At 60.2% G+C, this 16,401-nt stretch overlaps 2 protein-coding genes across 2 annotated transcripts; both read left to right on the plus strand.

The window, feature by feature from the left end:
* Positions 1-137: 137 nt before the first annotated feature.
* Positions 138-3,549, plus strand: Mrpl12 (mitochondrial ribosomal protein L12). Its single transcript, XM_027955575.3, has 5 exons — positions 138-222; positions 663-849; positions 1,230-1,313; positions 2,879-3,016; positions 3,157-3,549. Exons 1-5 carry the CDS (start codon positions 149-151, stop codon positions 3,271-3,273), a joined length of 600 nt encoding a protein of 199 aa, XP_027811376.1. The 5' UTR covers positions 138-148; the 3' UTR covers positions 3,274-3,549.
* Positions 3,550-6,915: 3,366 nt separating this feature from the next.
* On the plus strand, positions 6,916-12,632 carry Slc25a10 (solute carrier family 25 member 10). The gene is made up of 11 exons (XM_027955586.2): positions 6,916-7,137; positions 9,237-9,356; positions 9,681-9,795; positions 9,882-9,930; positions 10,119-10,160; positions 11,019-11,062; positions 11,187-11,257; positions 11,500-11,592; positions 11,840-11,917; positions 12,298-12,354; positions 12,430-12,632. The coding sequence occupies exons 1-11, from the start codon at positions 7,045-7,047 to the stop codon at positions 12,529-12,531; spliced, it is 864 nt and encodes a 287-aa protein (XP_027811387.1). The 5' UTR covers positions 6,916-7,044; the 3' UTR covers positions 12,532-12,632.
* Positions 12,633-16,401: the final 3,769 nt, after the last annotated feature.

Raw genomic sequence — 16,401 nt, forward strand, 5'->3', positions numbered from 1 at the left:
TAATCTCGGGGCCGCTGAGGCTAGAGTGGCCCGGCCCAGCTCGAATGCCTGGAGGCCTCTGGGCTAGAGCGGCCGCCCAGCTCGCCTGCTCGTGGCTAGAGCGTCGCCTCCGCGCAGAGCCGCGTGTGACCTTCCCGCTCCCGGAGCGATGCTACCGGCGGCCGCCCGCCGCCTGTGGGGGCCGCCCCTCGGGCTTCGGGCCTCCGCGCTCCGTCTCGCCAGGTATTGCAGGGCCCTGGGCGCCATCACTGGGCCGGACGGTGGGGCCGATCGGGCAAGGGGACGGTGGGCGCGCGGCCACCCTCCTGGGCCTGGCCGCGGGGTCCGCTCGGCCCTAGGCGACCTTGGCGTCCCGGTCCCCAGGGTGCAGTCAGTGTGGGTGGCGGCCGGCCGCGGGCCCACGTTCAGGAAGGGTTCTTGTAACGAAATGCCTGGGCCAGGTGACGGAGTTTGCTCGCCCAGAAGCCCGCCGTTCCGGGTGGAGTCACTGCACAAAATAAAGGGGGCTCCCCAGAGGAACCCGAGGTGGCTCGGAAGCCACCCACCCCTGGCTGGGCCCAAGGATCGAGGTGGTCTCCCGCCCCGGTGTTGGAGGACCTGCTTGCATGTCTGCGCACCCCCTTCCCTTCCCGAGCTGACGCTGTTTGCATGGGGGCGACTAGACCACAGGTGCCAGGTGTCTGTGCCGTGCGACAGATGAGGAGCAGCAGCCACCGAAGGGGTGAGGCGCTGGCGGGGGCACCCCTGGATAACGCCCCCAAGGAGTACCCGCCCAAGATCCAGCAACTCGTCCAGGACATCGCCAGCCTCACGCTCCTGGAGATCTCAGACCTCAACGAACTCCTGAAGGTAACCGGGAGACTCAGCTCAGACGACAGACTCGTGAGGCCTGGGGGCTGCCCTGTCTCTGATCTCTTTTGGGAGTTTGGTAAATTGTCACAAGTGTGCTTCCCAGCCGGCCATGTTGGCATATTCCTCTACCCCCACCTACTCCAGCAGCTGAGGCAAGTGGATCTCAAGTTCAAGGCCAGGCTGGGCAACTTAGCAAGACTTTGTCTTAAATTTTTAAAAAGGTCTGGGGATGTGGCTCAGTGATAGAGCATGTGCAGGGCTCTGGGCTCAATCCCCAGAGGTGCTTCCCCAGGTCCAAGGACTAAGCTAGGCTTTCCCCCCATTAGTACAATTGGAGTGTAACAGCCATCTACTGAGACTGTTCTCTGTCCCCACAGAAAACCTTGAAGATCCAGGATGTCGGCCTCATGCCGACCGGTGGCATGATACCTGGGGCTCTCCCTGCTGCAGCAGCCCCTGAGGTAAGGCCAGGCCAGATTCTGGACAGAAAAGCCTTCTGTATGCCCAGCTCACCTCCTGTCTCATACTATGTGGCACAGTTCTCTTGTCCTATCTCGGGTCCTGTAGCTGCCATCCCCTGTGCCCTACACCTCTGCAGGTTCCCACTGTGGGCTTCCCTGCACACCCAGGGACTTCCCTGCCAAGAATGTTTGTGTCACTTGGTAAAATGGGGCAAGTGCTATGGAAAAAACTAGGGAAGAAGTTTATAAAATTTCAAGGAAGTCCTTGATTAGGAGGGAACATCATGGAAAATTGAAGGGAGTTAAAAAAAAGGTCCAAGCATTCCTGGAGATCTCAGACCTCAATGAACTCCTGAAGGTAAGGGGGAGACTCAGCTCAGATGACAGATTGGTGAGGCCTGGGGGCCGCCCTGTCTTGGTCTCTTTTGGGAGACTGGTAAATTGTCACAAGTGTGCTTCCCAGCCGGCCATGTTGACATATTCCTCTAACCCCACCTACTCCAGAGGAGAGGCCAGATAGGAGGGCTCCCAGGCAAGAGCATGACTTTCTGTGCGAGTGGGAGCTAGAGGGGGCAAAGGGCAGGTAACAGGCTGCTCTGTCCCCTGGGCAGCTGGGAGCAAGTTTGTATTTCTGAAAGGAGCCCAAACCCAGCCTTTGATGGCTGGCTTGGGGATAAGCCTCTTTCATCTGGGTCCCTACCCTCAGGTCCCTTGGTCTGCACCAGACCAGGTCCTACAGAACACCCCACACTCAGGATGGGTGGTGATTCCACGGGGGCCATCCTCACACTCCCACCTCAGACCTGGGAAGTGTCTTTAAAGGCTTGTTAGCTGGAGGTGCAGGTGGTAGTGGAGCACCTGCCTGGCCTGCTGGCGACCCTGTGAACAACACTTGTGAACACCCAGAAGACTGCCAGATTCAGGCCCGACACCTAAAGCAAGGGTAGGATTGTCATACGATCCATTGTCCAAACTGGAGTGATTTTGAGAATGGACAGAGTGCTGTTGATGACCTGGCAGCAGGCCCAAACTAGGGCATCTCACACTGTGGTGCTCATGGTGGCCCTGGCTATTTGTGTGTCACCTCAGGAACACCATTGCCCATCTGTCCCATAGTCTTGCTGGGTGAAGGTCGAGGTCAATGCAGTCAGCTCATCATCGGCACCTGCCCCTGCATGGCTGAGGACGGGACCAGTACTACTTCCCTGGAACCTTGCACATCTACAGTGCACTTTGGTGTTGCTCACCCTGTCTCATGAGGAGGTTTTTTACGGGATGTGGGGTTCTGCCGGCCTGTGAGGCAGGCTTCAGAGTGGCCCATAGGGAATGGAGTGTTTCTAGGTGAAGGAGCCAGGTCTAAACCCTGACCAGCCTGTGCTGGAGGAAATGCATCCGTTGGTCACAAGACCCCCAGAGGCAGTTTACTCACGACCCAGACTTTGCTGGGGCTGGAAGCTGGCAATGTGCCTGTCCTCGCTCACCTGCACTTCCCATGGGGTAGCCAGGAGAAGCTGTTCCACCTTCGCCCCATCCTTTCTTACCTTGCCTGCTTTCTTCTTCCTAAGGTAGCAGAGGAGGAAGATCTCCCAAAACAGAAAGAACGGACACATTTCACTGTCCGCTTGACAGAGGCAAAGCCGGTAGACAAAGTGAAACTGATCAAAGAGATCAAGAACTACATCCAGGGCATAAACCTCGTCCAGGTGGGCTTCCTGTGCCTGAACCCTCTTCCCTGGGACCAGCATAAGCTGACAGTTATCTGGGGTGGTCCCTTCCAACATGGGCTTGGGTATGGTGGCCTAGGGCTCACAAATCTCTTGACTTTGCTGTCTGTCTCTGGCAGGCCAAGAAGCTGGTGGAGTCCCTGCCTCAGGAAATCAAAGCTAACGTCGCCAAAGCTGAGGCAGAGAAGATAAAGGCGGCCCTGGAAGCCGTGGGCGGCACAGTGGTTCTGGAATAGCCCCACTCTGAGGACTTATGGACTGGGGTCCCTGGGACCCGGCGAGGCCCTGCCTGCCCTCTCCACCCCCAGCACCAGGCTCCCAGATGGAGATTCCAGGGGGCTGGAGTTACTGGCCCTAGTGGCAGTCTGTCTGGGAGGGACAAGATGGACCTGCTGTGGTGGGGGGGAGGGAAGCCACTGCCTGAGCAGAGCGCAGGAGGCCACCTCAGAAGGTATGGGGTTACAGGAGTTCTTCTGGTGGCTGCTGAGAAAAATACACTGTTGAGGCTTGGGTGTGCGGAGTAGTGTGCCCAGGGTGGGTGGTACGAAGGGCCCCTGGGGTGGTGTGGTCGGAACTTTCCCAGGACTGGTCCTGCCCCTTCGCCCCCTCCACCAGGATGTCTGAGTGTGAAGAGGCCTGGGTTAAGGGGCCTGGCAGTACCCTGGCCAAGCTAGGAACTGAGTGGCTGCTGTTGGACAGGCCTGGCCCACCCTCTGGCTGCAGGCCCCTTAGTGCCTCTGCTGTGTAGCTGGCTGTAATGGCCAAGGGCCTTGCTCTGAGGACCCTTGGCTTCCTCTTCTCAGACAATTCCATGTTCAGCAAGACTGGGAGAGGGACAGTGAGTGTCCTTCTCTGGCCCTAGATAGGCTGACTTCCACTTCCTGTGAGCAAGAGGCTGTAGAATTGTAGAGCGCCCCCTTTGGGGAACATAGTGCTAGGCAAGGGGCCCCTGGGAGGCACACCCAGCTCTGCCCACTTGGTGGGAGTGCCTGACAGGCTCTGTCAAGCCTACCTAACATCACCCGAGGGCCCCTCCCAAGGGCCTTCAGTGTCCTTGCTGCCCTCCAGCCTCCACCTGGAGTCTCCCTCTGGCCCTGGCAGTTCCTCAGGTTAATGAGTATCCAGCAGCACGTCTCTGGCTTCACCTCAGCTAAGGTGAGCTGCCCTGGGCCTGGGTGCAAATAGACACACTGCTGACCCTGGGGAAGGCACTGAGTGTCCCAGCTCAGGGACAGGCCCCTGCATCTTAGAGAGCTGAGCCCATAGTCTAGTCAGTATGGACTGGTGGCTCCCTGCCCAGATAAGGGGGCCTTTCACTCCTGGACTTCCAGAGGGTGACTGCTTGAAGGTGGAGATGACCGTGACATCAGGCCATTGCCTTAGCCTCAGCCCACCTCACCAGCAGGGGCCATCCCTGATAGCAGGTACTCGGGTACTCGTCCCTCCAAGTTGTGTCTGCTGGTGTCCTTCCCCTGACCACCCTGGGCCTTTTCAGGTGGCTCCTTGATCGGGCCCTTTGTTGTCCAGTGTCATGTTCACAGCTAGACACTCAGGGTCACTCCAGTGAACTGGGCTACATGAAATAACCACCCAGAGACAGAGAAAGACCTTTATCTTTGGGTCCTGTGATGGCCCCTCTGACCTTAGGGGTCCGTGGAAAGAGACAAAGAGGAGCTCGTGCTGAACCCTTTTATTGGGGAGAGGCCATTCAAATGAGGCAAGGGTTAGGGTTACAAGGGGACAGGTGAGTGCAGCTCAACCCCTCTGAGCGTCCCCTGCTCCTAGGGCCATGCCTTGATATCCAAGCAAGGGAAAAGCCGGGGTCCCGAGTCACGGCACTACCAGCCACTCTACAGTGATCTTTGAGGTCCCCGTGGTGCATCAGGACCAAGGTGTGTGCATTTGGAGTGGCTCCCCACAGTCCAGGACTCCCCAGCTCCCTTTCACCTGCTCCAGACTGTAAGTGGTCCATAAGGAACTGTCTTGTATCTGAAAATAGAAAAGTGATACTACTTTCTGGTGAAGTGTGTCCCAGGCGTCCCTGGAGGCCTCTTGGCCTTGACCTTTGGACCTAGCATCTGGAGGTGGCACTGGGAATCCTGAGTTCCCTTCTTTTTGGGGGGAGGTGCACTCGACCACTGAGCCACATCCTCAACCCTATTGTGTTGTATTTAGAGACAGGGTCTCACTGGGTTGCTTAGTGCCTCACATTTGCTAAGGCTGGCTTTGAACTTGGGATCCCCCTGTCTCAGCCTCCTGAGCCACTGGGATTACAGGCATGAGCCACCACAACGTGCTCTGAGCTCCCTTCTTCAGAACCAAACCTTGGTTGATTCACCAAGTCCTGAAAGAGATCAGACAAGCATCTTTCTCTTCAGGTTGGCAAAGGTCTAACAGGACAGGGCAAAGTCCGTAACTGACCAACCCCACCCCACAGGCCCCCTGCTCAGGGATCTGCTAAGCCACCTGTATGGCTCCAAATCCCATATAGAGCACCTTGAAGTGTGTGCCAAGGGACCTGGACCCCATGCTGTGGACACGGGGCCTGGTCCAGAGCCTAGCTGGGTAGCCAGTCCTCAGCCTATGAACAAACATGTTCTGTTGGAGGATTCAGTTGAGAATCCTCGTGGGCTTGCACACCTGGAGTTTGCAAAATCCACGTACCTTAGAGCTTCTAGTCTTGGGTGCATTTGTTTGCCCTGATGCCTCGTCTCTAGGTCCCACTTGCCCCAGGCCTTCTGTCACCTTTGCTTAACTCTGTGTCCTACCTGTGAAATCCGTTTCCACATCTCCTTGCAGTTCCCCGCCTTGGCTAGGTGTGGGTCGCAGTTCACACTCTCATCTGGTGTCCCCCTGACAATTCCTGTGACTTCCCTGTCCACCCGACACCTCTCTGCGTGGGCGGTACTCCCAACACACCTGAAAACACAGGAGCGCTTGACTGGGACATGATGGCAGGGTCAGAGTCCACCTGGAGTTCTACAAGACAGTCTCCTCATCTTCACATGGGCTACTAGCATAGGCATGGTGGGGTTTGCTCTGCATCCATGTGGAGGGTCACTGGGCCCTCAGACAAGGCTGGTCACCTTATATGGGTGTTTGGCTGGTTCATGAGACCAGGGCTTTCTTTCCAGTGCCTCACCTTTATGTCTGGGCAGGGATAGGGTGGCACTAGTGGCCAAGCCTTACCCCTAAAGCAACCTTGGGACTTGGGTTTCACCTTGCCTCAGGTGCACCTTGAACCAGGAGTACATCTGTTTCCTCACACTATTAGGAAGTGGGGTCAGGTGGGAGCCTAGATGTCGGTTGGTTTCTCCTGCTGGGGCCTGGAACCCACCTCTCAGCCTCCCCCAGGGTGGCTGCCTGGGGTTGACTGTCAGAGCAAAGCCTGAACTGGACACTTGCTGCGAGCTCTGGACGTTGAGGGTGGTGCAATTGTCTTAACTAATTGTTTTTGCCCCTGGATTTTACTTCATCTGCAAGCTGGCTCCAAAGAAATTTCCTGTCCGCCTCCACAGTGGGCGGGTTGAGGGGTGCTGGGGGGGGGGGTCGAGGGCCTCGCCTTTGTGGCACATGAGCTGGTACAGGTGGTGCAGGTTGCAAGTTCAGGCTGCGCTGAAGCCAGGGTGCTTCCAGGGGCCAAGCCTCCCAGTGCATGTGGTATGGCAGAGTGATTTTGGAAGCCGCATCTTAAGCCGGGATATAGGGAGTGGAGGTGGTCATTCGGTCAGGGCCCGGTTTTGACTTCGGTCGGACAGCCCCAGGCTCGGCTCCTCGCCGCGGCCACTTTAAGACGCTGGGTCCGCCCGCTGGGACGTGGCTCGCAGGCCCTCTCGCCGGGGCGGAGTCCCGCAGGTCCCGCCCCCGGGCCGCGCGGGCGCATTGGCTGCGCGGGGCGCGGGCGCGCGGTGGCACTTTGAACCGGGCTCGGGGCGGTTGCGGCCGGGGTCGCGGTAGCGGCCGAGATCTGGCCGGGTCGGGCAGGCCGAACTGCAGCTAATCGGGCCATGGCGGCCGAGGCGCGCGTGTCGCGCTGGTACTTCGGAGGACTGGCCTCCTGCGGGGCCGCCTGCTGCACACACCCGCTGGACCTGCTCAAGGTGAGGCCGGCCGGGCCGCCGCGCACCCCGTGTTGGTCGTAGCTGTAGGATAGTGGCGCCGGCGCGGCGGTCGCCCTGCGCAGCGCCCAGGGCCTGGGCCTGCCGGCCGGGTGGAAAAACCCCGGAGACCCTCTGCAGCTGGCCCCGTGGTCTCGAGAGGCGGCCGCGCTCCTCAACCTGCCAACCGGCTCCCGGTCTTGGCAGGGGACTGTCCAGATTGCGCTTTAATACCTGCGTGAGCGTGATCGGTGGCACACACTTGTGGGTGGTCCCAGAGACTTGGGAGGCTGAGGCTGGAGGATCACAAGTTTGGGGCCAGCCTCAGTGACTTAGCAAGACTCTGTCCCAAATTTTAAAGAGGGATGGGAATGCCGCTCCAAGGCAGAGCACTCCTGGGTTCTGTCCCCAGTACCCGGGGGGGAAAAAAGTCTGGGATGCACAGGTGTTGGGTCCTAGAGATTGCCTGCACCCCACACCTGGCCCAGGGCCCAGCTGCCCCCAGCCTGGTAGGTGACTGTATTGAGCTAGAAGGGAAAGGCAATGAGGGCTGAGGCCTAGGTTAGTGGGGTGACCCGGGCCCTTGGCTTGGGCACTTCCTCTGCTAGGTGTGTATAGGCCCCGGGAAGGCTGTCTGGTCAACACAGCCCCTGGAGAGATGCCAGGAGACCCTGCATATGTGCAGCTCCCAACAGAGTGGGCGTCTCAGCACCAGAAGTATACATGCTTCACTTTTTCCTTTGAAAAAAGTGCTTATGGAACAAAAGAAGACAGAGCTCCCCTTGTTCCCCAGGGCCAGCCAAGGGGTGTTTCTCTGACCCTACCCCCAACAGAGAACAAAGGAAGGGCCTGAGGCTGTACCCAGTCTGCCCAGGGGGCTCTGCCCTGTGGTCACGCGGTGGCCGCTGGGCAGGGTACAGCGGGCCTGGCCACCCTCTGCCTCTCCCCTCCTCCCAGAGCTGGTTGGGATTGGCCCTTGTGACCTGGGCTGGTAACCCAGCCTCTGGGTGGTTCCTGTGCCTGGGTGTCCAGGCCCTTGCTGGGCCTGCAGACTTCTACTTTCTAAAGAGAAGGTGGGCTTTCTTAATCAGTAAGAAAGCTGGCCACCCCTTACGGATGGGGCTGACTCGTGTGCCCAGAGAGGCCTGCACGGATCCGGCCTGTGGGCCAAGGAGAAGCCCTCGAGCAGCAGGGGGCAGTGGGGCTGGAAGGGCACCTCCCTGGGGCTGCTCTCTCTACTCTTCCAGATGGCCACAGTCCCCTCCCCACCAGCCCTCTGGTGTTGATAGACTGTGACCTTGGAATCCTTTGCTGTTGTCCCTTGTCCAGGCCCCTTTGGGCGTCACTGCCCTGCCCCTGACCCCACCTAGGTGCTCTCTTGCTACAGAACACTGCCTGGAGCCAGCAGGGGAGGTGGCCATTGAGGGAAGTGTGAAGGATGGGCAGGAGCAGTGTCCCACCAGTGGGGAGCATGGTCAGAGCTTTCCTCTAGGGTTACTCACCAGGACCTCAGGGTGTGGCCATTTGAGAAACTGTTTTGAAGTTTGTTGATCTGTCTCACTCTGCCCACATGCTGGCTTGGTCCTTGTGGTTGCTTGTCACATGAATGGGGACTGCTATCCATGTGGCCACTGTTCTGGGGTCCAGTCCCTCTGTCCCGCCTGGGAGGCCAGTGTTGCTGCTGATCTGGGTTCCAGGCCCCCCTCGGTCCCTACCCATGTTTGCTGTCCCCTATCCTTTTGGGGGCTCCCCTGGGTAAGTTTAAGGGGGACCATGCTTGGCAGTGGACAGGCTTCCTTGAGGTCAGTGCCAAGGGTGGGACCTGGGGAGTGAGATCCTGGGCCTGGCTGCTGGCCTGTGGCCCATGGCCCCCAGCTTCTGCATGGGATATAAGCCATCAGAGCAGGTAGGTGTGGCGGGGACACCCTGCACACAGTCCCTGGGGGACTCCACTGTCCCTGCCTTAGAGATGGGGCACGGGTAGTGCTGAGCTGAGGGTCTCTGAGGGGGTCTCACGGTGGTCGTTCCTGGAAGGGTCCTCAGCGCTGGAGTGGGGCTCCAGGCAGCACCCCACAGCCTCGTCCCTGTCCCCCTTGCCCCAGGTGCACCTGCAGACACAGCAGGAGGTGAAACTGCGCATGACAGGCATGGCGCTGCAGGTGGTGCGCTCTGACGGTGTCCTGGCACTCTACAACGGCCTGAGCGCCTCGCTCTGCAGACAGGTGGGCACCTCCTGGGCAACCTGAGCTTGGACCTGCTGGGCACACCAGGGAGCTCAAGCTGCTTACAGCCTTTTTCAAGGTGTATGTGGAGCAAGTGACCCCAGGGTGGGTGTGGGGCTGGACCCCAGGCTGCCACTCACAGAGGTGGGCGGGAGCTGAGGTGGGTGGGGGTGGTGCAACCGCAGATTTGTGGACAGGTTCCACGCTCACTAGCTGAGTGGCCTGGGGTCAGCCCCTCCATGTCCCCAGGGACCACAGGGTGTTGGCCGTGCCTTTGAAGCTGGCTGGGTTGTGCCCTGTCCTGAGCCAGGCCCTCTTCCCCAGATGACCTACTCCCTGACGCGATTTGCCATCTATGAGACAGCGCGGGACCACCTGGCCAGGGGCAGCCAGGGCCCTCTCCCCTTCTCCACCAAGGTGCTGCTGGGCGGCTTCAGTGGTGAGCGCGGCTGGCTGAGCTGGGGCTGGCTGGGGCGGATGCCTCCAGGCGTCACAAGTTGTGGCCCCGTGGTTCTGTTGCCCCAGGTTTAACCGGAGGCTTTGTGGGGACCCCCGCGGATTTGGTCAATGTCAGGTTTGTGTGTACCCTTTCCTGTCCCCGGACAGCCCAGGGCTTGCCCTGTGGCTTGCTGGGGTCTGCAGTGTGCTCACCCTGGAGCAGGCAACTCAGACCCTGGCGTCTGGGAATGGGGTGGAGGGGCGTGAATGCCCCGGGGCCTGCCCTGGACCTCAGGCCATGTGTCTACCTACCTGCCATTTCAGGATGCAGAACGACATGAAGCTGCCCTCGAATCAGCGGCGCAAGTGAGTAGTGGGTAAGGCTCGGCCGGCAGGGGCCAGGGCTAGGCAGGGGACCCTGGGCAGCCCTGCGCCACCTGGCCAGGACTCCAGCAGGCCACATCACCTGTGGGGTCCTGTGGAACAGGTGTTGGGGGCTGATGGTTTTTCGGGAGCAAACACCATACTTGGCTGCTAGAGGAGTCACTTGCCCCCCCCCCATTCTTTCCTTATGGGAAGAGTGTTGCTAGGTTGAGAGCTGGCCCCCAGCTGCTGACACCTGCCCACACCTGGGGATGGACTTGGAAGCCTGGATCGTGGCTGAGGGACAGCCACACCCGGGCGTCCCTGTGGGTGTGTGTGCAGGGCCCAGAGCCTCAGAGACCCTGGAGCAGAGCACATGGGATAAGCATGACCCCTCCAAGAGGCTCCCAGGCACACGTCTCTGTCCGCTCTCAGGGTGGCCAGCTGTGGTGACGTGGGTCGGGTGCAGCCACCCCTCCTGCTGCAGCAGCCCAGTCCTTCCCACCAGCCTGCAGTATCCCTGGCCAGAGCCTGAGCCATCTCGCTCCCTGGTCGGGACTCCCAGGCAGTTTCTGGTTTCTTGCTGGTGTCCCTCTGGCCTTCCAGCCTGGAGGAGGGCAGGGGCTGACCTCTGCGGTGGGAGCCACACGGAGCCTGGGGTTCTCTGGGAAAACAGGACCTCCCCCAGGACAGACAGGGCAGGGTGGCTTAGCTAGGAGGGGCTGTCCTCGTGAGGCTTCTGCAGGAGCCCCAGGGGCATGTCCATCATGGTTTCCCAGCAGTTCCCAGGGCCTAGGGAGGACCCCCAGGAGCTAGTGGACAAGGTGAGCCTCAGGTGGTCCATTTCTGTGTCCCTGGCAGCTATGCCCATGCCCTGGATGGCCTGTACCGTGTGGCGCGTGAAGGTGAGAGGAGCCGGCTCCCTGGGACCCCAGGGAAGGGGCCGGAGGAGGGGAGTGGTGTGCAGGACCTGGGGTGCTGTGGGCATCGGGCTGCGCTGTGAGCTCAGGGCCGGCCTTCCTCCTGCAGAGGGTCTGAGGAAGCTGTTCTCCGGCGCGACGATGGCCTCTAGCCGCGGGGCCCTCGTCACCGTGGGTCAGGTAGGGCTCCTGTGGAAGGTGGGGCTTGTGGGCAGCCTCCCTCACCATTGCCATGCCTGGGGGATCGTAGAGCACCTGCTGTCCTGTGGGCACAGGTGGTCAGGGCTGCAGCCTGGGTCTGGGCCTGGGCCTCCCTGTCCCCAGTGTGGCACTGGCGTAGGTGGTGGGCAGAGCCGGTGCTTGGTCACGGCCTTCCCCAGCTGAGGCTGTGATGGGCCCTGACCACCCTGCCCCCACTGCAGCTGTCCTGCTATGACCAGGCCAAGCAGCTGGTCCTCAGCACCGGGTACCTGTCTGACAACACCTTCACCCACTTCATCGCCAGCTTCATTGCGGTCAGTGCCCGGTATAGCAAGGGTGGGGTGAGGTGCCCTGTGAGGTGAGGTGGGCAGGTGGAGGCACTGGGTGAGCCTGGTGCTGCCTCTCTGGGTCACACAAGTGGCTCCGGGGCATTGGAACTTGTTAGGATGAGTCCTGGTGTCCCCTGAGGTCCCTGAGCCTGCAGCCTCCAGACAGCTCCTGGAGTGGGGCCAGGGTATGAGAGGTGCCCGCAGGCCAGTTGGTGACAAGCCCCCTCCCCAGGGTGGATGTGCCACGTTCCTGTGCCAGCCCCTGGACGTGCTGAAAACCCGCCTGATGAACTCCAAGGGGGAGTATCAGGTGAGGCCGCTGGCCAGTGTCCCCTCTGGCGATGGGAGGGACTGAGGCAGGGCTTTCCCTGGCCAGGGTGGGGGAGGGTTGTGCCTTCTCTTGGTGGGGGAGGGCTTCTTTCAGATCAGTGTCCTTCAGAGGCAGCCTGGGATGAGGCCTGTCCTGCTGGGCCTCCTGTCTCAGGCTGCATCCGCTCCTGCCCCGCTGTCCTGTTGTCCTGGGCCCCCTTCTCTTTGCCAGCAGCCCCTTCAGGGCTCACACAGCAGGGCCTGGTGCCCTGGGCTTCTAGCCCCTGTTAACCACGGGCTGCTGTGCTCGGGCTGCTCTGGGGCCATACGCCGGCCAGTGCCAGGCTCACCTCTGCTCTGTCCTGTCTGCATCTCCTGCAGGGTGTTTTCCACTGTGCTGTGGAGACCGCGAAGCTTGGACCACTGGCCTTTTACAAGGTGCGTTGGGGTGGCAGGCCGCGGGGCCTCCTGGCCTCACGGGCCTCCTGGCCTCACGCCTCTGTCTCGGCCCAGGGCCTCTTTCCCGCAGGAGTCCGGCTCATCCCGCACACTGTGCTCACCTTCGTGTTTCTGGAGCAGCTGCGGAAACACTTCGGTGTCAAAGTGCTGACCTGACGACCCCCAGGCTGCTGGGCAGCGGGGCTGGCCCCAGGAGCAGCCCTTGGGAAGAGGCAGGCTCAGGCTCCTGTCCTTGCCAGCCTGGGCCACACTGTGCCACCCCCACACTGGGGCTGCCTGGGCCTCCCAACCCTGCCTGGGCCAGGGCTGCCTCCAGGGGCTTGGTCCCCTCTGAGCCCCACCAGCTCAGGCCCCTTGCCACCCGCAGTGGGTGTTTAGCCTGCCCCTCCCCCCACAGGGGGCCGATTCTGGGCTGAGGCCGGCCCCAGGTCCCCTGGTGTTCCAGTTGCTGGAGCTGGGAGGGGTCCTGTCCCTGTTCCTGCTCACTAGGTGGCAGCCCGGGCCTGAAGAGCAGCTCCCAGTCGCCTCTGCCCAGGCCTTGGGTGACAGGTGGGGCAGGGCTTGCCAGCTGTGACATGGGCACTTTTGTGTCACCAGGGGGCTGTAGTTTTGGTGTCCTCAGAGGTAGTGCCCCTCCGAGACCTGCTACAGGGAAAGGAGCCCAGCTGCCAGATCACCGGCCAGTTCCAGGATGCCAGCCCTGGTGCCCCAGGCCCTCCCCACACCCAGCTCCAGCCGCTTTACTGGTCAGTTTTGCCAAAACCTCTCAGTACCAACAGGCCGCTGCTACCTTCAGGGGTTAGCCCAAGCCCACCTGCGCCTTCCCCTCCTGGCAGCCTGGAGACAGGCCCCCACTGGCAGAGAGGGGGCAGCTGGGACATCCATGTGCTGCAGAGTGTCCTCCAGGACTTTCTTCCCTGTATGGCAGGTGGTCACTCGCCAGAGCCCCCCAGTAGCCAAAAACCCTCACCAAAGCTGCCTGTTTCCCCCAAGTGGGGTTGGGCGCCGGTCTGCCTCCCTGGTCCCTTGGCACTGGGCCCGGGATGGGGCTAGTGGATCCAGGGGTGCCGTGGCGCAGCTCTGCAGGGGCCTAATAAATGACAGAGACCTGCTCCATGCCTCTTCCCTACACACACTACTGGCAGGGGCGGTGGGCCCCCTCTGCACCGTGCCGGGAGGATGCGCTGGTTTGTGGGGCAGGCACCTGGCCCTGCCTGAACACACGTGGACAGAGAAACTGGGGTCGGGCAGCCTCCCCAGCACCAGCAGGAGGGAGAAGCGGGGAGTGAGCCCCGGCATGCAGGTGGCTGGTGTGGGACCCTGGAACACTGGGCTGGTCCCAGGCTGGGTGAGCTGCTCCAAGTGGGGCAGGAGGGCCTCTCTGGGTGTGCCCCCTTTAGCCAGCCCTGGGTACTGCCCAGTTGTCTGGGAAGCCCAGAAGGGACCAGGGAGACCTTGGGAGCTGAGAGGTGGGGGCTGGAACCATGGGGCGGGGCAGGCTTGGGGAACTGGGGTGCAGTCTCAGCCTGTCAGGGGAAGGGGATGTCAGGCTCCAGCAGTGTGGCCTGTGGTCCCAGCTACTCAGGATGCTGAGGCAGGAAGAGCCCAGGAGCTCAAGGCCAGATGGGCAGCACAGAGAGACCCTTTGATCTGCTGACCTGTCACGTAAGTGCTTCAGTGCATGTCTCTAACGTTGCACCTTAGGACAGAGTCGCCATCGCTGCAGGCGATGATGCCCAGCCAGGGCTCACGGTCCTGACGCCATCCTCGAGCACTGCCCTCCTGCATTTCCTAACGCTGGTCTGGGTCCCACCTGTGGGCAACAGAACCAGTGTGGTGCCCTGGGCCTAGGGCCTGGTGGGTCCTGGTTGGCAGGAAGCTGCTGCACTCCTGGGTCTGCAGCTGGGGCCTGGCTGGGGCGGCGGGTGGGGTAGAGGGAGGCACTGCTTCTTCACCCCTGGGAAGAGCCAAGGCGAGGCCTGGCCCCACAAAACCTGCTCGCACTATCTCAGGGAGCCCTGGAATAAGAATCCCTCGTCACGTCAGGTTGTCAGGGCCAACCGGGAAGCTGGCCCGTCCCCCAGCCTCTTCAGCATGGAAGCTAGCCCTGCCTGGACAGAGCCTCCCTGGAGGGAGGGAAGTGCCTGGTCTGGTTTGGTGGGGTGGCCTGGCAGCCATCCCTGCAGGGCAGGGTGCAGAGGTGGGGCAGGAGGGGCCCCAACCACAGGGCAGGGCTGTGGGCAAAGTTCCCAGCAGGAAGGGGGTGGGGGCAAGTCGGAGGGCAGTGCCACTGTGGGAGTCAAACCAGGCAGAAGTGGTGGGCTGGCCAGCACCCGGTCCTGTTTCCTGCCCCGCCTGCCGGCCCTGGGCTGCCCACCGCTGCAGCCCTGCGCACGTACTCTATGGTTTACCAGTCACAGAGCCGTCGTTTACTGAGACAGCCATCAGCTGGGTGCCAAGGCGCTCCACTGCGAGAACAGCTGAGCCAGGGCTCCAGGACAGCAGGTGCCCCACATGCACAGGGACAGTGGACCTTGCCTTCTTGGCCACACACAGGAGGTCCCTGGAAATGGCCCAGATCCACCTGTGGAGTAGAGGCCAACTGGTGGGAGCTGTGACGCGCCTGGAGACTGTGTGTTCAGGGCTCGCCCAGCAAGGGGGCAGCCAGAGAAGAGGGGAGGCTCTGGAGTGGACAAAGGGAGGCTCAGGTGAACCCTGTCACCAGGGAGGCTGGGCCTCCTGTGGGACGCCTCAGGAGCATGCTTGGCTTGCTCTGGTTGGTCTGGAGTCAGGAGCCAGGAGGTTAGGGAAGGGCTGGGGAGAGCCCAGTGTGGAGCGCTTGCCTGGCGTGCAGGAGGCCCTGGGTCCATGACCAGGAATATTAAGGAGCTGTCAGTTATTAACTGAGTCTGGTCGCTTTGGGCCAGCTACTGCAGGGCAGTTGGCCTCCTGACTGGGTTGTGGCTGATGGTGGGTCAGAGTTCTCTTCATACATGCATACATCTATGTGGCCCTGGGGGTGACCCCAGGGCCTTGCACACACTGAGCACATGCTTCACCACTGAAGTACACCTTAGTCTCTCCTTGGATTCTGTGTGGCCGCTTGCATTGTCTGTTGGCTCAGATTCTCAGGACCACATATTTGGTAAAGGGTTCTTAGATTTGATAGCAAAACACAAGCAACAAAAGAGAAAACAGGCAGAGTGTACTTTTTCAAAATAAAATCAGCCTTGGGTCTCTGCCTCTTGTCGGGCTTGGACAGCACCCAGCTGGGTTGGGGTGTCCTGGCTTGCATCTCTGCAGTGCCTAGAGACAAGTGGCAGTTACTGACGACAACTCTGGGTCTGTATTTCCTGCGTGATTTTTTACAATAAGACACCAGCTACTTAAGAAATAGACACTTTAATCCATCAATTCATCTATTGAACAAATCGGAAGAATATTCCAAGAGGTGAAACCTCTTTAAAAAACAGGTCAAGGGTCTGGGGATGTGGCTCAAGTGGTAGCGCGCTCCCCTGGCATGGGCGCGGCCCGGGTTCGATCCTCAGCACCACATACAAACAAAGATGTTATGTCTGCCAAAAACTAAAATGTAAATAAATATTAAAAAAAAACACAGGTCAAATTCTTGAATTCATAGTGGCTAGATGTGGTTGTAAATCAACCAATGGCGTGAAAAAAAAAGCTTCAAAGAATACATATATGTGCATGGTTGCCCATGTGTGACCAAATGTCTCTTTCTTATACTTTATGGCTTTTTATTTTGCTATACCTTTTAAAGAATATGCCCCTTCGGACTGGGCTATAGCTCAGTTGGTGGAGTGCTTGCCCTGCATGCACAGGGCCCTGGGTTCAATCCCCAGCACCAAAAAAAAAAAGGAACATGCCCCTTCATCAGATCAAGAAATTGCCCTTCTATGTGGTGGCACACACCAGTGACTTGGGAGGCTGAGGCAGGAGCACCACAAGTTCAAGGCCAGCCTCAGCAACTCAGTGAGACCCTGTCTCAAAAAATAAAAGGTGCTA

Source organism: Marmota flaviventris, chromosome 17, assembly GCF_047511675.1.
Source record: "Marmota flaviventris isolate mMarFla1 chromosome 17, mMarFla1.hap1, whole genome shotgun sequence".
NCBI classification, from domain to species: Eukaryota; Metazoa; Chordata; class Mammalia; order Rodentia; family Sciuridae; genus Marmota; species Marmota flaviventris.

Excerpts from the sequence above, each read along its gene's own strand:
- Mrpl12 (XM_027955575.3), top strand. The coding sequence starts at position 149 with ATGCTACCGGCGGCCGCCCGCCGCCTGTGGGGGCCGCCCCTCGGGCTT. Across the intron at positions 850-1,229 it reads ACCTCAACGAACTCCTGAAG|AAAACCTTGAAGATCCAGGA; the intron begins GTAACCGGGAGA and ends CTGTCCCCACAG. Across the intron at positions 3,017-3,156 it reads AGGGCATAAACCTCGTCCAG|GCCAAGAAGCTGGTGGAGTC; the intron begins GTGGGCTTCCTG and ends TGTCTCTGGCAG.
- Slc25a10 (XM_027955586.2), top strand. The coding sequence starts at position 7,045 with ATGGCGGCCGAGGCGCGCGTGTCGCGCTGGTACTTCGGAGGACTGGCC. Across the intron at positions 9,796-9,881 it reads GCTGCTGGGCGGCTTCAGTG|GTTTAACCGGAGGCTTTGTG; the intron begins GTGAGCGCGGCT and ends CTGTTGCCCCAG. Across the intron at positions 11,918-12,297 it reads ACTCCAAGGGGGAGTATCAG|GGTGTTTTCCACTGTGCTGT; the intron begins GTGAGGCCGCTG and ends CATCTCCTGCAG.